The sequence below is a fragment of the Sus scrofa genome, chromosome 15, assembly GCF_000003025.6.
Source record: "Sus scrofa isolate TJ Tabasco breed Duroc chromosome 15, Sscrofa11.1, whole genome shotgun sequence".
Taxonomy (NCBI): Eukaryota; Metazoa; Chordata; class Mammalia; order Artiodactyla; family Suidae; genus Sus; species Sus scrofa.
The window spans coordinates 16,805,002-16,824,145 of record NC_010457.5 but is presented as its reverse complement, the minus strand read 5'-3'; the positions used below and the strand labels follow the sequence as shown (position 1 = coordinate 16,824,145).

At 36.7% G+C, this 19,144-nt stretch overlaps 1 protein-coding gene across 1 annotated transcript in view; it reads left to right on the top strand.

Annotated features, from left to right (window-relative positions):
- RAB3GAP1 (RAB3 GTPase activating protein catalytic subunit 1) overlaps positions 1 to 19,144 on the top strand; it is a 136,781-nt gene that overhangs the window by 69,003 nt on the left and 48,634 nt on the right. The window contains 3 exon segments of the mRNA XM_013983945.2: positions 9,664 to 9,783; positions 10,707 to 10,872; positions 15,857 to 15,956. Coding sequence (XP_013839399.2) covers positions 9,664 to 9,783; positions 10,707 to 10,872; positions 15,857 to 15,956 — 386 coding nt within the window.

Here is a 19,144-nt window from a genome sequence, read left to right as displayed (position 1 = left end):
CAACAAAGAGAGTATATATTACAGGGGTAAAGGAGTGTTGTTTGAGGTAAATCTTCAAAAAAGAATCCATTGGTGTTCCTGCCCACTGCACAGTGAGTTAAGAATCTGACTGTAGCAGCCTGGGTTGCTGTGGAGGTTCCATCCCTGGCTAAGTGCAGTGACTTAAAGGATCCAGTGTTGCAGCCACATCTGTGGCAAAGATTCAGTCCCTGGCCCTTGAATGCCCATATGCTACAGGTGTGGGCATACAATTTAAAAAGAAGAAGAAGAATCCATTGATATTCTGTAATGGCAATTGAATAGCAGAAACAATCCAAGTAGTGGAAACAAAGATACAGACTATCAAATTTTATTGTAGATAAATGGAAAGCAGTTCACTTTGGCTTATTTCTTATGAGTAGGAGTATACTTGTATACTGGCGTAGTTTATATGTGTTTGAAGTGGGAGGAGTAGTTTGGCCACAGCTATCGATGTTAAAGATACAGATGTTCTTTTAAACAGCAACTTACAGGCATTTATTCCACAGATGTAATCGTTACAGGTAGATAATTGCAGTATTTTTGCGAAGCATAAAACTGTAAACAAAGGACTCTAGGGGAGATGAGTTTTTGAAAGGAAGGTACAGAAAGTATAGTTTATTCTTTTTTAAAGGATTTTTTCTTTTTCTTTTTTCTTGTCTTTTTATAGCTGCACCCATGGCATATGGAAGTTCCTAGGCTAGGGGTCAAATCGGAGCTGCAGCTGCGGGCTTACACCACACCCACAGCCAGCAGCAATGCTGGATCCGAGCTGCCTCTGTGATATACACCACAGCTTATGGCAATGCCAGATTCTTAACCCACTGAGCGAGGCCAAGGATCAAACCTGCCTCCTCAAGGATCCCATTTGGGTTTGTTACTGCTGAGCCACGACAGGAACTCCCTTTTTGAGGGTTGTTTGTTTGTTTTTTTTTTTCTTTTTCTTTATAATGACCTTTTTGAGGATTTTTGAGGATGGATGAATAAAATAGTTCTGGAAGAATGAGTAAGAAACTGTTGACGATGGTTTCACTCTAGTGCAGGGGCATACTTTGGCCAAATATTCACTTGTTTTGTTTTCTTAACATCCTTGGAAGAAAGAAGAAAACTTTATTTAAAGACCTTTAAAGTTTAAAATTCACAGCTCTGGGTTCCTTCTAGTGTATGACGCTACTTCAGCATAATTAATCTAGATTTCGAGGATAGGAGGGTGGAAGCAAGGTGAGAAGATGAAATAAATTTTTGTCCTCTAAACAGTAAACAGATTATGGTTTAGACTTTAAAAATTTTTAAATCTTTTTCCAAACTATCGTTTTGGGGAATTTCTTGAGAATTTTCATAAAAATAAGCATTCATAACTGTATACATGGAGTTAAATTAGGCAAATGAGTAATGTCTTTTATAAATTACTTTATTTAAGAATATTATTAGGGAGTTCCCGTCGTGGCGCAGTGGTTAACGAATCCGACTAGGAACCATGAGGTTGCGGGTTCGATCCCTGCCCTTGCTCAGTGGGTTGGGATCCGGCGTTGCCGTGAGCTGTGGTAGGTTGCAGATGCGGCTTGGATCCCGCGTTGCTGTGGCTCTGGCGTAGGCCGGGGGCTACAGCTCCGATTCGACCCCTAGCCTGGGAACCTCCACATGCTGCGGGAGCGGCCCAAGAAATAGCAAAAAAAAAGACCAAAAAAAAAATATTAAATAAAAATGCATTAGGGAATGAATAGGACAGGAATTCTCAGGATGCAAAGTCATCACTTTGACCTTAACATTTTTGTAAATTTTGACTTCAAATTTGATGTTTTTAAAGGACTTGTTAACAAAATGAGTTTTCATTATTGTATGACACCATAGCAAGGGTAAGCCATTTTCTGATAATTTGTGATTCCTGTCTATTATGTGTTATTGAGTGAAATAACATGATTCCTTTTTTAAAAAATTTTTTATCATAGTTGATTTACAATGTTCTGTCAATTTCTGCTGTACAGCAAAGTGACCCAGTTATATGCACATACTTTTTCTCACATTATCCTCCATCATGTTCCATCACAAGTGATTAGATATAGTTCCCTGTACTATACATTAGGATCTCATTGCTTACATACTCCAGATGCAATAGTTTGCATCTACTAACCCCAAACTCCCCATCCATCCCACTCTCTCTCCCTGCTCTTGGCAACCACAAGTTTGTTTTCCATATCCATGAGTTTGTTTCTTTTCTGTAGATAGGTTCATTTGCTCCATATATTAGATTCCGGATATAAGAGATAAATCATATGGTATTTTTTCTCTTTCTATCTTTACTTAGTATGAGAGTCTCTAGTTCCATCATGTTGCTGCAAATGGCATTATTTTGTTCTTTTTTATGGCTGAGTAGTATTCCATTGTGTATATGTACCACATCTTGTTAATCCTTTCATCTGTTGATGGACATTTAGGTTGTTTCCATGTCTTGGCTATTCTGAATAGTTCTGTGTTGAATATAAGGGTGCATGTATCTTTTTTTCTCTCTCTTTTTTTTTTTTTTTGCTTTTTAGGGCCACACCTGCAGCACATGGAGGTTCCCAGGCTAGGGGTTGAAACGGAGCTGTAGCTGCTGGCCTACACAGAGCCATAGCAATGCAGGATCTGAGCCACATCTGCGAACTACACCACAGTTCACAGCAATGCAGGATCCTTAATCCACCGAGTAAGGCTGGTGATGGAACTTGCCTCCTCATTGGATGCCAGTCAGATTCATTACCACTGAGCCACAACGGGAACTCCTTCTTTTTGTCTTCTTAGGGCCACACCCAGGACATATGGAAGTTCCTAGGCTAGGGGTCAAATTGGAGCTGGAATTGCTGGCCTACACCGTAGCTCATAGCAATGCCAGATCCTTAACCCACTGAGCAAGGCCAGGGATCAAACCCACCTCCTCATGGATGTTAGTTGGGTTTGCTACTGCTGAGCCAAGTTGGGAATTCCCACACATATCTTTTTCAATGAAAGTTTTGTCTGGATATATGCCCAGGAGTGGGATTGCTGGGTCATATGATAGTTCTATATTTAGTTTTCTGAGGTTCCTCCATACTGTTCTCAATAGTGGTTGTACCAATGTGCATTCCTACCAACAGTAGGAGGGTACCCTTTTCTCCACACTCTTTTCAGCATTTGTTATTTGTAGACTTACTAATGATGGACATTCTGACTGATGTGAAGTGGTACCTCATTGTAGTTTTGATTTGCATTTCTCTAATAATTAGTGATGTTGAACATTTTTTCATGTGCCTGTTGGCTATCTGTATGTCTTTGGAGAATTGTCTATTTAGTTCTTTTGCCCATTTTTCAATTGGGTTGTTTAGTTTTCTTTTTGCTGTTCAGTTATATGAGTTGTTTGTATATTTTGGTTGCCTTTGTTGGTTGCATTGTTCGCAACTGTTTTCTCCCATTCCATAGGCTTTCTTTTTGGTTTTATTTATGGTTTCTTTTGCTCTGCAAAAGCTTGTAAGTTTAACTAGGTCCCACTGGTTTATTTTTGTTTTTATTTCTATTGCTTTGGGAGACTGACCTAAGAAAACATTTGTATGGTTGATGTCAGAGAATGTTTTGCCTTCATGTTCTCTTCTAGGAGTTTGATGGTGTCTTGTCTTGTGTTTAAGTTTTAAAGCTATTTTGAGTTAATTTGTGTGCATGGTGTGAGGATGTGTTCTAGTTTCATTGACTTACATTCAGCTGTTCACTTTTCCCAATGTCACTTGATAAAGAGACTTTTTTCCCATTTTATATTCTTGCCTCCTTTGTTGAAGATTAATTGACTGTAGGTGTCTGAGTTTATTTATTGGTTTCTCTATTCTGTTCTATTGATCTTTATGTCTGCTTTGTTTTTTTTTTCCACCAGTACCACACTGTCTTGCTTACTGTAGCTTTGTAAGATTGTCTGAAGTCTGGGAGAGTTAGGCCTCCTGCTTGGTTTTTGTTCCTCAGTATTGCTTTGGTAATTCTGGGTCTTTTATGGTTCCGTGTAAATTTTTGGATAGTTCTAACTCTGTGAAAAATTTCATGGGTCATTTGATAAGGATTGCATGGAATCTGTATATTGCTTTGGGTAGTATGGCCATTTTAACAATACTAATTCTTCCAATCCAGGAGCATGGAATATCTTTCAATTTCTTTGAATCCTCTTTAATTTCCTTGATTAATGTGTTACAGTTATCAGCATATATGTTTCACCTCCTTGGTCAGGGTTACTCCTAGGTGTTTAATTTTTGGGGGTGCAATTTTAAAAGGTATTTTTGTATTCCTTTTCTAATATTGTTAGTGTACAGAAATGCAACTGATTTCTGAATGGTAATCTTATATTCTGCTACTTTGCTGTATTTGTTGATCAGTTCAAGTAGTTTTTATGTGGAGTTCTTAGGATTTTTGTATATCAATAGTATCATGTCATCTGCATAGAGTGACAATTTTACCTCTTCTCTTCCAGTCTGGATACCTTTTATTTCATTTGTTTGTCTGATTGTTGTGGCTAGGACTTCCAATACTATGTTTACTAAAAGTGGTGAGAGTGGGCATCCTTGTCTTATTCCAGATTTTAGTGGGAAGTCTTTCAGCTTTTCTCCATTGAGTATTATATTGGCTGTGTATTTGTCATAAATGGCTTTTATTATATTAAGGTATGTTCCCTCTGTACCCACTTTGGTAAGAGTTTTTATCATGAATGGATGTTGGAGTTTGTGAAGTGCTTTTTCTGCATCTGTTGCATGATCTAGTGGTTTTTGACTTTTCTTTTGTTAATGTGGCATATGATGTTTGATTTTGTGTATGTTGAACCATCCTCGTGAACTTGGGATGAATCCCACTTGGTCATGGTGTATAATCTCATTTTATCTGTTACTGGATTTGGTTGGCTAAAATTTTCTTGAGAATTTTTTCCTCTATATTCATCAAAGATACTGGCCTAATTTTCTTTTTTGGTAGTATCTTTATCTCGTTTTGGTATTAGGATGATGGTGGCTTCATAGAATGTCTTTGGGAATGTTCCTACTTCAACCTTTTGGAAAAGTTTAAGAAGGGTGGGTGTAAGTTCTTTTCTGTATGTTTGGTAGAATTCTCCTGTGAAGCCATCTGGTCCTGGACTTCTGTTTGTGGGGAGTGTTTTTATTACATATTCTCTTTCATTTCTAGTGCTCAATGTGTTCAATTGATCTATTTCTTCTTGATTCAGTTTTGGTGGGCTGTATGTCTCTAGAAAGTTGTCCATTTCTTTTAGGTTGTCAAATTCGTTGGCGTATAATTGCTCATAGTATTCTATTATGGTTTTTTTTGTTTGTTTGTTTGTTTTTTGTATTTCTGCAGTATCTGCTGAGATTTTTCCTTTTTCATTTCTTATTTTATTTATTTGAGTTCTTCTTCTCCTCTTGGTGAGTCTGGCCAGAGGTTTGGCAGTTTTGTTTACCCTTTCAAAGAACCAGCTCTTGGTTTTATTGATTTTTCTCTTGTTTTTTGAATCTCTATTTTTTGATTTCCTCTCTGATCTTTATAATTTCTTTCCTTCTGCTGACTTTAGGTTTTGTTTGTTCCTCTTTTTCTAATTCATTTAGGTGGTGGATTAAGTTGTTGTTTTGAGGTTTTTCTTCTTTTTTGAGGAAGGCCTGTCTATATCACTATGAACTTGCCTCTAAGCACTGCTTTTGTGGCATCCCATAGATTTTGTGTTTTCTTTATCATTTGTCTTGAGGTATTTTTTAATTTCACTTTTGATTTCCTTGTTGACCCTTTGGTTTTTTAGTAGCATGTTGTTTAGTCTCATGCTCTTTTTCTATGTTTGATTACTAGTTTCATGCCGTTGTGGTCAGAGAGGATACTTGAAATTTGTCACATTTAGTGTTGTGCCCCAGTATGTGGTCAGTCCTTGAGAATGTTGTATGTGCACTTAAAACAAAATGCATATGTTGATTTTTTGGATGTAATGTCCTGAAATTATCAATTAAGTTTAACTTTCCTATTGTGTCATTTAGGACCTCTGTTACCTTATTGATTTTCTGTCTAGAGGATCTGTCTGTTGATGTGAGTGGGGTGTTAAACTTTGCTACTATTATTGATTCCCATCAATTTCTCCTTTTACATCTGTTAGTATTTGTTGTACTTATTTGGGTGCTTCTGTATTGGGGGCATATATATTGATGAGTGTAACATCCTCTTCTTGATTGATCCTTTTATCATTAAATATTGTCCTTTATCTTTCTTTATGGCCTTCATTTTAAAGTCTGTTTTGTCTTATGTAAGTATTGCACATCCTGCTTACCTGTCTTTTTCATTCTCATGAAATATGTTTTTCTATCCCCTCACTTTGAGTTTATATATGTCCTTTGTCTTAAGGTGAGTCTCTTGTAGGCAGCAGATTATAGCTCCTGTTTTTTTATCCAGTCTGCCACTCTATGTCTTTTGATTGGCTCATTCAGTCCATTGACATTTAAGGTAATTATTGATAAATATGTATTTACTGCCATTTTAATCTTTGTTTTCCAGTTGATTCTGTTTCTCCTTTGTTCATTTTTTTTGGATGTATGATTTCCTTTTATATTATGCTTATGTCTTCTTTTTAGTTTTTGTGAATGTACTGTTTGGTTTTGATTTGTGGTTGCCCTGTTTTTCAAGTGTATTAATCTCTTCCTGTATCTGCTAGCTTTAGCCTGATTAGTCATAGAGGCTCAAACACATTCTAAAAAAAAGAGACTCTAGATTTTCTTACTTTCCTTCCCCATATTTTATGACTTTGATGTCTTATTTAACATCATGTTTATTCTTTTGTTTATTGTTTCTTTTACAATCTTTTTTTTTTTTCTTTTTGATCTGTATACTGGCTTATTTGAATATTTTCCAAGTGCGATTTCCTCTATCCTCTTTCTTCTTCTTTTTTATTTAGAGAAGCCCTTTCACTATTTCTTTTAGAATAGGTTTGGTATTGCTGTACTCTTTCAGTTTTTGTTTGTTGGCGAAATTCTTTATTTATCCTTCTCTTTTAAATGATATTCTTTCTGGGTTCAGTGTTAAGGCTGCATATTTTAGAGCTTTGAATACATCTTGCCACTCATTTCTAGCCTGCAGTGTTTCTGTCGAGAAGTCAGCTGATAGCCTTATGGGGGTTCCCTTATAATTAAGTCTTTGTCTTGCCACCTTTAGAATCCTCTCTTTAACTTTTCCCATTCTTATAAAATGTCTTGGTGTTGGCCTGTTTGGGTTCAACTTGTTTGGGGCCCTCTGTGCTTCCTGTATCTTGATAGCTGTTTCCTTTAGATTTGGAAGGTTTTCAGCAATATTTTCTTCAAATATATTTTCAATCTCCTTTTCTTTTCTTCTCCTTCTGGGATCCCTATTATGCATAGGTGGGCCCACTTTATATTATCCCATCAATCTCTCATATTGCTTTCATGTTTTTTCATTTGATTTTCCGTCTGCTGTCCTGATTGAATGCTTTCCATTATTCTATCTTCCAAGTCACTAATTTGTTCCTCTGCATTATTCATTCTGCTCTTCAGTGCCTTTAACTCAGCTTGCATCTCTGCAAATGAATTTACTAATTTTTCTTAGTTCCTTATATTTTCTAGTTTCTTTCTAATGTAATATGTGTTGATATTCATACCCGCTCTTAATTCCTTCATATTCGCTCTTAATTTTTTCAGTATTTTCATTATCTACTTTTTGAACTCAGTGTCTGTTAACTGCAAAGGTCTGTTTCCCTGTTTGCTTCTTTGGGTGAATTCTCCTGTTCTTTTAACTGTGAAAGGTTCTTGGGCTTCTTCCTTTTGCTTATATTTTTCTTATTCTGTGAGTTTAGGGAAAACAAATACTGTAGTCTTAGAGGGCTATTTATATGTGAGAGTGCCCCTGGATATTTTGTGAGGCTTTACTAGGTGTTTTTGGTGGGATGGCTTTTGGTTTGGATTCTTGCTGTCTTTTTCCTCAATATGTGCAAGCTGTTATCCCCTAGATAGGATGCTATGCATGTGTCCAGGGAGAAGGAGGCAATGGTTAGGGCTGGTAGCCAGTACCTGGTTTGCTGGTCCCTTGACAGTGGCAAAGACCCATGGGAAGGTGGTGCAGACTGCTTCCTAGGTTCAGGACCCTGAGAATTGGCAGCGACCCTCAGGCAGGTGTACGTGGTACCCAGAGCATTTGGCAGTGGCAGCAGCAGGGCCTGTGCATTCCTAGAGGAGTGAGAGCGACAATGGGTGGTGCTTGGTTGCAGCACCCTTCTGTGTTTGCTGACCTCTAGGTTACTGGGGCCATAGGTACTGCCTGTTCATAGACCCCCTAGGAGTGGTGGACTATGCCCACCTCTGGAGTCTGATATGACCAAGTTTGCCCCTTCCATCTGTAGAACATGCAAGAGGCACCCCATCCCACTTATCTTGTGCAGGAGGCGCTGCCACCCTTTGCCCATGCAAGGGGGGCCTGTCGCCCATAGCCTGGGCAAGGGGCACCTCACTGTTGGTAGCCTTGACCTCCGAGAGTCCGCATATGTGCAGGGAAAGATATTCCTCTGGCAGTCCACTCCTCCTCCTCTTGCCCTCCCTAGCAATGGCGCCTTGCTTTTCCTGCAGGCCCAGACCTCCTTTGGTTCCCTCAACTGTGGTGCTCCACTCCCCAGCCCTTGCCACATTGATTCCTAGCCCCTCAAGCTGTCTCCACACAGCCAACCCTAGTCCTCTCCCCTAGAACTGACCTACAGAGCCTGAGTCTTAGTGCCTAGTCCTCCTCCAAGCATCTCATGCTGTGGTGTTCCAGGATGTGGTACTGATGGTCTGTGCAGCTTTGCCCTCCTCAGTCCAGCTGCTCCGCTTTTCTCTGAGGCTGTGAGGTCCCTCCTTCTAGGCCGATTTCCCCGTCAGTTAGGTGGCTTCCCAGGCCATGGGATCCTTTCCTCTTTCACAGCTCCCTCTCAGGAGTGCTAGTTCAGTCCTAATTCCTTTTCTCTCTCTCTTTTTTCCCTTTATGTTCTACCCAGTTACATGGATGGTTTCTTGCCCTTTTTGGAGGTTTAAGATCTTGCCAGCTTTCAGTAGATGTTCTGCATGAATCATTCTATATGTAGATGATTTTTTTTGATGTGTTTGTGAGAGGTGAATGCCACATCTCACTCTGTCATCTTGATCCCACCCCAATTGCTTAATTAGGATTCTAGGGTAAACCTTAGGCACTTAGCACAAGTGCAACATGGCTGATAATTGTTCTCCTAATATTTGGGGAATCTGTTAAACTTTCTCTTTCCACATTGGTGGACTTAATGCTATCAGTTAAGTAATGCAATATGTCAGTGCTAGCTTTCATGTTTTAATTTTGAAACCTAACTTTTAAGACACAACTGTTATTTAATTTCTTTTCTTTGTGGTTTTGGTAAATTGCTCCTAAATTTATAAAGAATAGAGAGAAAATAGTAGATGAATGTTGAAAAGTTTTTACTAAAGTCCAGGTAGTTATAAGTTCAGTTGTCATTTGAAAAAAGAAAGAAAGGAAGAAATACCTGCAGTTTAGACCTGACTTTCCTTCAGGTTAGTTTTTTCATGTTTCTCAAGTAATGGATACTTGTATTCTGACTTTTTCCCTGTTGAATGGCAGTGATCTTTTGTTTGCTTTTGTTTGTTTGTTTGTTTGTTTGTTTTTTAGGTATGGACTTCGAGAGTTCGTGGTGATTGCCCCTGCTGCAAACAATGATGCTGTTCTCAGTGAATCTAAGTGCAATCTTCTTCTGAGTTCTGTGTCTATTGCTTTGGGTAACACTGGCTGGTAGGTGGACATTTCAAAAGACCTAGATAGCAAGTTTTAAGAACTATTTTAAATTATAATTTATGAAGGAAAATGGTTACTAAATGTTAGGATTTTGATTATAATTAGGATTAGTACTAATGCATTATTATATTGCAACATGGTCTATAAGGACAAACTCAAAACCTTTTAAGGGAGGCAGTTCTAAAGGGAAAATTACTGAAATATTATATAAATATTTAAAATGAAGAGTAAATTACACTGTTTTTGTATTTCGCTTCCAAATGTTTAGTTAATTTAAATTTTGATGCTGAATGTAATTTTAAAACTTGATGGCAGTTCATCACCTTGTTCTACCCCAGCTAAGAATATGCACTCAGATAACTCAGATTTTTTGTTTCTCTGCACACACCTGTGAAAGCGCTATTAGTATTGATATTGAGGTTACAAATACATTTTAGTGAGTGCATTAATTTGTGGGTATGGAAAACTTTGAATAGGGAGGATTAAGTGTGTCTTGAAATGATAAAGTAAAAAATAATTCACCACTAATATGAGTTTAATTTGTATTAATACTCATGAACCAAGTTTTATTGATTGGAAAGCCTAATATGGTAGGATAACTTTTATTCAGTGAGATTTTCATTCTGCTTTTTTATGACTTTGAGCCATTTTAAAGTAATTTTCTGACTGTGAAGTGCCATTAGGATGATTTCTTCATTTTATTCATGTAAGATGAAAAGGAACTGAGTATCTTTGTAATAAATTAAATCTGCGAAGTTTTCTTTGTTTAGTGCTTTTAAATAATTGAGATTAAAATAATGTAATCGTGGAAAAACTAGGAGTCATTGAATGTTTAATAGACTTACAGTCTATTCCTGTTTAATTATGTCCTACAGCCAGTTTAATAGACTTACATTCTATTCCTGTTTTATGTCCTACAGCCAGGTGCCACTCTTTGTGCAAATTCATCATAAATGGCGAAGAATGTATGTGGGGGAATGTCAGGGTCCTGGTGTCCGAACTGATTTTGAAATGGTTCACCTTCGAAAAGTGCCAAATCAGTACACTCATTTATCAGGTCTGCTGGATATCTTCAAATCAAAGATTGTGAGTTGCTATTGATGTTTTTGGTGTTATCTGGAATATAGATAAAAGTAATTTGGTAATTTTATTGATTATGTGGAAATATTTTTCTCTAATATTGATAATGTAATTACTTAGAAGAAAGATACAAGTAATAACATGAATTATTGTATATGTTTAAAGAAACAAAGTATCCAGTTAGATTTTTAGCTTACTAAGACTAAAGCTGATTGTTTTTTGGTTAGTTAACATTTACCTACCATGTGAACTTCTTTTCCTCTAATAGTAATATTGCCAGCCTCCTCACACGAATTGGCTTCAGGTAGCTGCTTGTCGTTCAGGGCTCTATGAGCAATTGGGATGTTAACTCTTTGGGTTCTGAATTGGTTTTTTTTTTTTTTCCCCCCAAGGGTCCATTTAATACTATTTTTTCTTTTTTGCGTTTTAGGGCTGCACCTGCAGCATATGGAAGTTTCCTGGCTAGGGGTCTAATCAGAGCTACAGCTGCCACCCTATGCCACATCCACAGCAACTCGGGATCTGAGCTGCATCTGCAACCTACACCACAGCTTATGGCAATGCTGAATCTTTAACCCACTGAGTGAGGCTTGGGATCAAGCCCATATCCCCTTGGATACTAGTTGGGCTCTTTACTGCTGAGCCACAATGGGAACTTCTGGGGTCCATTTAATTTGATGTTTAAGATTATTCTGATTTATAGTCTATGACTAAGAGCAGTAAGGCTAAATTGGATGTGCTCAGTATAACCTTGTTGTTATCTAAAAAAACTCTCACAGAGAAATGGAGAACTTGCCTGTGCTCTCTGAGGGAAAAAGATTGGGTCTAGATTGAGGAGCCTTTTGTGAATGAATACCTCTAGAAAAAAGAGCAAAGCCAGATAAGAAAGTGGTGAAGAGGATTCTCCACTTAGAGAAGTTGTCCTTAAGTTGGCACCCATTTCACTACAAGTGATCAAAATTGATAAACAATATTAGATATCTCCTGGTATGAGACATTGAATAGGATAGTCCATCATCTGTGTTGCATTCTTGCTAAAAATGTTTAACATGAATCAAAACATGAGGAAATAATCACATATTTTGAAAATAAGCCATATTTTACTAAGTAGCTGGCCTAGATGCTTTAGAAATGTCATTATCATGATAGGCAAAACAAAGGCTGGAAGCTGTTGAGCTTAAAGGAGACTAAAGTGATAGAACAGCTAAATGCAATGCATGATCTTTGATCCAAACAAACTAGCCATAAAGGGTACAATCAAGATAGTTGGGACAATTTTAATATGAACCATATATTAGAAAATAGTATCAATGCTAAACTTCTTCAGTGTGGTAAAGTGTTATGTTTGCAAAGGATAATGTTCTTGTTTATCGGAATTACCAGCTGAAGTATTTAGGAGTGAAATGTCATGATGCCTACAACTTACTTTTAAAAATTCAGCCAAAAATTTATTTATGTAAATATATATATGTGTGTATGTCAAAACTTTAATTGGTAAACTTGATGAAAGTCATATGGATATTAATTGAGCTAGCTTTGCAAGTTTTCTGAAGATTTGCAAATTTTGAAAAGGAAGAAAAATATAAGAAAAAATGCTGAAATTTCTTCAACATAATTTGTTTATAGAAAAATATTTAGGATAGCACTTAATTTCATAAAAATGTTTTTTAATGTTGAGGCCCTAAATAGTCTAATGGCAGGATTATCATCACCCAGATAAATCCGTCTGACTTTTTTTTTTTTTTTTTTTTTTTTTGTCTTTTGCCTTTTCTAGAGCCACCCCGCGGCATATGGAGGTTCCCAGGCTAGGGGTCTAATCGGAGACACCAGCCTACGCCAGAGCCACAGCAGCTCGGGATCCAAGCTGCGTCTCACGGGCAACGCCGGATCCTTAACCCACTGAGCGAGGCCAGAGATCGAACCCGCAACCTCATGGTTCCTAGTAGGATTCGTTAACCACTGCGCCACTATGGGAACTCCACCATCTGACTTTTTTTTTTTTTTAAAGTATGTGTATATCCGGTTAAGAAATTTAAGTAAAAACTTTTTACCCTTTAGTCGCTCTCCTCAAAATAACTATTGTTAGCTTTATCTTGTGATTTTCTTTATTAAAAAAATTATAGAAGCATGTCTTTTAGAAAGTTCCATGCCCTTATGTAATTTATTTTTTCAGGCCATTCTTGGGCTTTGAAATGTTTAAGTACTGCTAAGTTCTATGTATATTGCTTTGAGAAATTTTTGAAAAATTATGTGTTGTTTCTTCCCCATTGGTTTTTCTTTGCTCTCACCAGAAATCTTCAATTATGTTAAATTATTTTAGACCAGTTCTAGTCAGATGTAAATATTAATGCTTTATTCCTTATCTTAAAAGACATTAGTGAACATTATTTTCATGGATCTTTAAAGTCTCTCTTCTATGTAAGTTAACTTCTCTTTACTGAAACCAAGGACTGCTTTGACCTGTGGAATCTGACTTAAATTATGACTATTTGCTAATTGTACTTTAAAAAAGAGGGGTTCCTAGTCAGTTTATCACATCATCTGTCAGAAATTTAACAAACCTCACTTGTCTAGTTATGAAATTCTCTCAAAGTTGATTTGGTTAAGAGTTGAACTTAAAATAATTGAGGCCTGGTTTGTGTATTTGAGTGGTTTTACATTAAGGCTACCCAATATGTGACTGTCCTGTCTTTTTAAAGTTGTAAATATTACTTTTTAACATCTACTGGAAGTGTTGTAAGATACTTACCCTTAACTGGCAGTTTATTTCATTTTTGCACACATCTAATTATTAGAAAAGTCTTCCTTGGCAGGATAGCAACAGGGGGTGGTTGCCCTTTAGAATCACATAAAATTTAAGTTTAAATCCTCTTCTGCCATAATCCTCTAAATATTTGAAAACTCTCTCATGCTCTGGTCTTTCCTTTTTCAGTTTAGACATTCTTTTTAATTTCATGGTTTTATATTATGATTGTTGATTTGGATATTGTCTTTCTTAGAACTACATTTCTTCATGTTTTGGGGAAATTTTGTAGGTTCATTTTGAATAAAGGCTGTATTTATAGTTTTCAACTTTCTCTGCCATCTCTCTAGTGGTTTTGTAATTTTGTGGTTGTTCCCTACTACCTGCAGGAGATTTCAGAAGCTGGTCTTAAAATGGTGTTTGGAGTCCGTTGCTCAGTGGTGGTATTGACATATTGCATATTGAGTCTTGGAATTACTGGATTGCTTGTTCATGTCTTGAGAGTGGGATTTCCCCCCCGCCCCCGACACACAACAACCTTCCCTAGCCCTATACCTTCCAACAAAGCCATTATTGCAAGCAGGAGTGTGCTGCCCCAGTGTCTGCCTTAAGCAGTCTTATAGTACCCTCGCTCTGGTCTGAGTACTTTTGGTTCCATTTAAGGCAGTCTGTAATCCTGGGCTGTCACTGCCTTCTGCATGTGGAACTCAGCAAGCTTGTGTGTGTGTGCCTTGAGCCCCACTTAACACTTGAGTTTTAGCTACTTTTTCTAGGATCCACAAAGATATTTATGTCATGTTTGGTCCTAGCTATTTCTTTTTGGTCATCTCTTTCTATGCTTGTCTACATTGATATGTGACTGGAGCAGAGGTTATGTGTCAGATTGACTGTGTTATGATTTCTAGATCATTTACCCCCTATTGCAGGTGAGCGCTCATTTGATATTTAGACCTGAGTCAAAAGTAATTATTGCTGATCAGCCAGGACCTTACCTTGCTTGTCTAGGACACAGCAACCCAAAACTAAATTAGCTTTTTTGTTGTTGTTGTTGTTGGCCGCCTTATTTTGTGACTTTAGATTGAGTTTCTATTTAGTTAAAGTTTCAAATGACACTTGTAAATGCTGCTGCTGAGCTAAGTGTCCTAATCTTATCAGTAACACATGGGAAGTGGTTATGTATATTCATTATACTTCTGAATCTGAATTTTCACAAGCTCATTAGGTCATTCCTATGCATGTTTAAGTTCTATAGCACATTAATGTATGTTACCTATTAAGGGAAGCTGAGATTGTGAGATGTTTGGATGATATTAATTTTTATGATTTTTAATGAATATAAAAATGGATCTAAATTTTCTGATTCATTAATATAAACTATTTTGCATGAGTGACCATTTGTCATAGTCTAAAATTCCAGTTAAATATTTAAGACTGAACTTAATTTGAGTTTATTTCCATTTAAAAGAAAGAAAAGATATTCCCAAACCTAGTTTTACATTTTATGTAATAGTTTTACCTTATTTTAAAAGTGAATCACATTTTTTTCACATTCATATGGCTGAAGAGAATAGTAAGAAATTACATTTGTGTAACTGAAATTGTATAGGATATTTTGAAAGAACATTTTGCTTAATAGAATTTAATATCTTTTCCAGGTGGTAAACAGCTTTTCTCTTTTTTCTTTCTATGGCTGCACGTGCAGCATATGGAAATTCCCAGGCTAGGGATGGAATGAGAGCTGCAGTGAAGGCCTGTGCCACAGCAATGGCAACACCAGATCTGAGTCGCATCTGTGACCTACACCACAGCTTGTGGCAATGCCAGATCCATAACCCACTGAATGAGACCAGGGATCGAACCATATCCTTATAGAGAAATACATTGGGTTCTTAACCTGCTGATGCACAATGGGAACTCCAGTTTAAACACCTTTATTTTAAAGTAATTTGTTGTTTGGTATTGATTCATTTCTTGAGCTTTTGTGCTGTAAAAATTTCTCCCATGAAAATGATTTCCTAATTCTGAACCTTTGACTTTGTCAATTTCAGGGAAGTAGTTTTCCTCTTTAACAGCTAGAGTATCATGTTTTTTATGGCTAGAATATGGATACTAACACTATAATCTGAAAATCCATATTTTATAAAGGTAGTAATTTATCTATTCCAGTAGTCTGAAATTTGGACATGGTGTTTATTATAGCAAAGGTACTAATATTTACATGGTATTGTCTTTGCATTTATTTCCTAGGGCTGTCCTTTAACTCCATTGCCTCCAGTTAGTATTGCTATAAGGTTTACCTATGTACTTCAGGATTGGCAGCAGTATTTTTGGCCTCAGCAACCTCCAGGTAAGATATTAGAACTATATTTAACTTACTGAATATAAATGGAGAAAAAGTATATTCAGAAATAAAATATATTTAATAGTGTATTTCAAGTGTTTTAAATTTGAAGTATCAGTAACTCACTTTAAATGTTATATTGCTGATTTCATTGCCCTTATCATTTTTTTTCTTGGAAAAGCTCTGTCGGTTGTTCTAGAGACAACATTGCTCTGTATTTGACACTGTCATTGAAAGCTAATATTGTTTGGAAAGCATCCCCCTGCTGTGAAACGTCATGTGTTATAAATTAGTATGTAATGAATGATTAAAATGTCTGGTTTCAGAATGTAAGAGAAGCCACTCTCATAGGCTGAGAACAGACTTGCATAGAACCTTATAGAGTGGAGTTTGAAGAAGAGGACTAAATAAGAAAAGCAGAAAAGAAATGTGTTTATACACAAACACGATGGGAAGAGCTATAGAATATTTTACTTTAACATTCACTGTTATAAAAATATAATTAAAATCATTTTACCTACTTAGCCATTGATACACTGATTCATTTAACAGTCAATAAATACTAACCTATAATGGGACCAGTCTCTGTCACAGACATAAGTATGAACAGACATTATCTAAGTCCTATTGAAGCTCAGCCTGGTGGACATTTAGCCTAATAAAGTGAGGTTTTGGTTCCTGTGAGTTTCTCTCACATATAAGCATATTCAAGTATATCTAATAAGAGATTTAATATAAACTTATAAATATAGTACAAGAATGTTACTACCCTGAAAGCTTTTCTAGTCTATCTCCCTCAATGAGAAATAAATTAGAATAAAATATTTTTTGGTGTTTATTTTTGTTCCAAATGGTTGGTTTGTTTATAAGATTGAGAATAATAAATTAATAGTCTTGGGATGATACTAAAATTAATGTAGTGCATCTAGCTTTTGGTGATTATATACACTGCTATTATTTTATGTACTACTGAATAATTTGAAACTCTAATGTGCAATAAAAGAACTGCGTCTGAATTACAGCAGAGGGAAATAAAAGCTAAACTGAAATTTATATTAGAAGACTCAGATGTTCCTTTTGGTAATTTTAGTTCCTAGACAACAGTACCCACTAGACATATTTATAGTTAGCATCCTGTTTTGAGTTGCAATTCCTACCCTCTATCTCCATTTTTCAAAGGCCACCCTATTATTTTAAAGATTTCCAAAGATGGTATGGCCTTTTAATTATCTAAGAAATTCAAGAGCCAGAATCTTAACATTGTAATTCTGATTTCCAAAAAAGTCTTTGTTAATGTTCTTTTGCCAGTTTTTAAAATTAGGGTATCAAAATATTAACCTTTTTCCTCAGTGATTGAAGGCCACATACATTTTTAATGCTTTTCTTTTCTTTTTTTGGCCATGCCCATGGTTTGCATAAGTTCCTGAGCCATAGATCAAACCTGAGCCACAATAGTGACAATGCCGACTGCTTAAGTTCTAGGCCACCAAGGAACTCCAGTATTTTTTCTTTTAGAGGGAAGTGACTGAACATGTAATATGGGCCAGACATTGTGCTTGGCATTTTATATACAATTTCATGTAATTCTCTTTACCTTTTATATACTATTTCATGTAATTCTTGTTTACCTTTCTTAGAGATCAAAAGTAACTGGAGGAGTTCCTATCCTGGCACAGTAGAAATGAATCCAACTAGGAACTACAGGGTTTCAGGTTCGATCCCTGGCCTCACTCAGTGGGCTAAGGATCCGGCGTTGCCGTGAGCTGTGGTGTAGGTCGCAGACTCAGTTTGTATCCTGCATTGCTGTGGCTGTGGCGTAGGTCGGCAGCTACATCTCCAATTGGACCCCTAGCCTGGGAACCTCCATATACCGCAGGTGCGGCCCTAAAAAGACAAAAGACAAAAAAAGAAAAAAAAGTAACTGGAAAAAGTAAAAATCATTATAAAATTAAAAAAAAAAAAAAAAGTAACTGATCCAAGGTCACATGATCAGCAAGTTTGCATTTTTTTTTTTTTTTTTTTTTTAGGACCGTGCTAGTGGCATGTGAAAGTTCCCAGGCTAGGGGTAGAATTGGAACACAACTGCCAGCCTACACCATAGCCACAGCAATGCAGGATCCAAGCAACATCTGCAAACTATACCACAGCTCATGGCAACGCTGGATCCCTAGCCCACTGAGTGAGAACAGGAATCAAACCCGCTTCCCCATGGATACTACTCAGATTTGTTTCCACTGAGCCACAACAGGAACTCCAGTTCGAATTTTTAAGTACTGTCAAATTCCAAGTCCTGTCATCCTTTCATTCTACAGTGTTGCTTTTTGACTTTTATTTTATTTATTTATTTTTTTTTGTCTTTTTGTCTTTTGTCTTTTGTCTTTTGTCTTTTGTTGTTGCTATTTCTTGGGCCGCTCCCGAGGCATATGGAGGTTCCCAGGCCAGGGGTTGAATCGGAGCTGTAGCCACCAGCCTACGCCAGAGCCACAGCAACGCGGGATCCGAGCCGCGTCTGCAACCTACACCACAGCTCACGGCAACGCCGGATCGTTAACCCACTGAACAAGGGCAGGGACCGAACCTGCAACCTCATGGTTCCTAGTCGGATTCGTTAACCACTGCGCCACGACGGGAACTCCGCTTTTTGACTTTTAATTCAACTAAAAGTTATAGTCTAATAATTATTTTTCACTTGCTAATTTACAAAATGTGTTTATTATAAATTTTGAAGCTCTTAATTCACAGCTTATAATAAAGCTAGTCATTGTGATTTTTATTGTAAACATTCATCAGTTGGAAGAATGGAATGACTTAAGAAAATTTACTGAATGAAGTAGTTGAACCATGTTTAATGACTAATGTAATAACTTAGGGTGTAGATAATTGTCAAACATTTTAGCAAATCTGTGAGTGTTCATAACTCAACAGTAGACTTTAATTTTAGGAGTTCCCAGTGTAGTGTGAATAATTAAAAACAACCATCTGTATTATTTCAAAGAGAAATAAATCTTTTTGATGTCTTTTAGAAGTGTTTATTACTTCTTCAAGATAGATGGAATGAAGGGGATGATTTACCCTCTAAATTCTTCTCTAATCTCAAATACCATTCGTAATGGAAAGGAAATTCTTATCTGGACTTTAAATATTTCCATGTACTGTCAGCTGAAATAAGTTTATTATTGATAGCTAATTTGGGC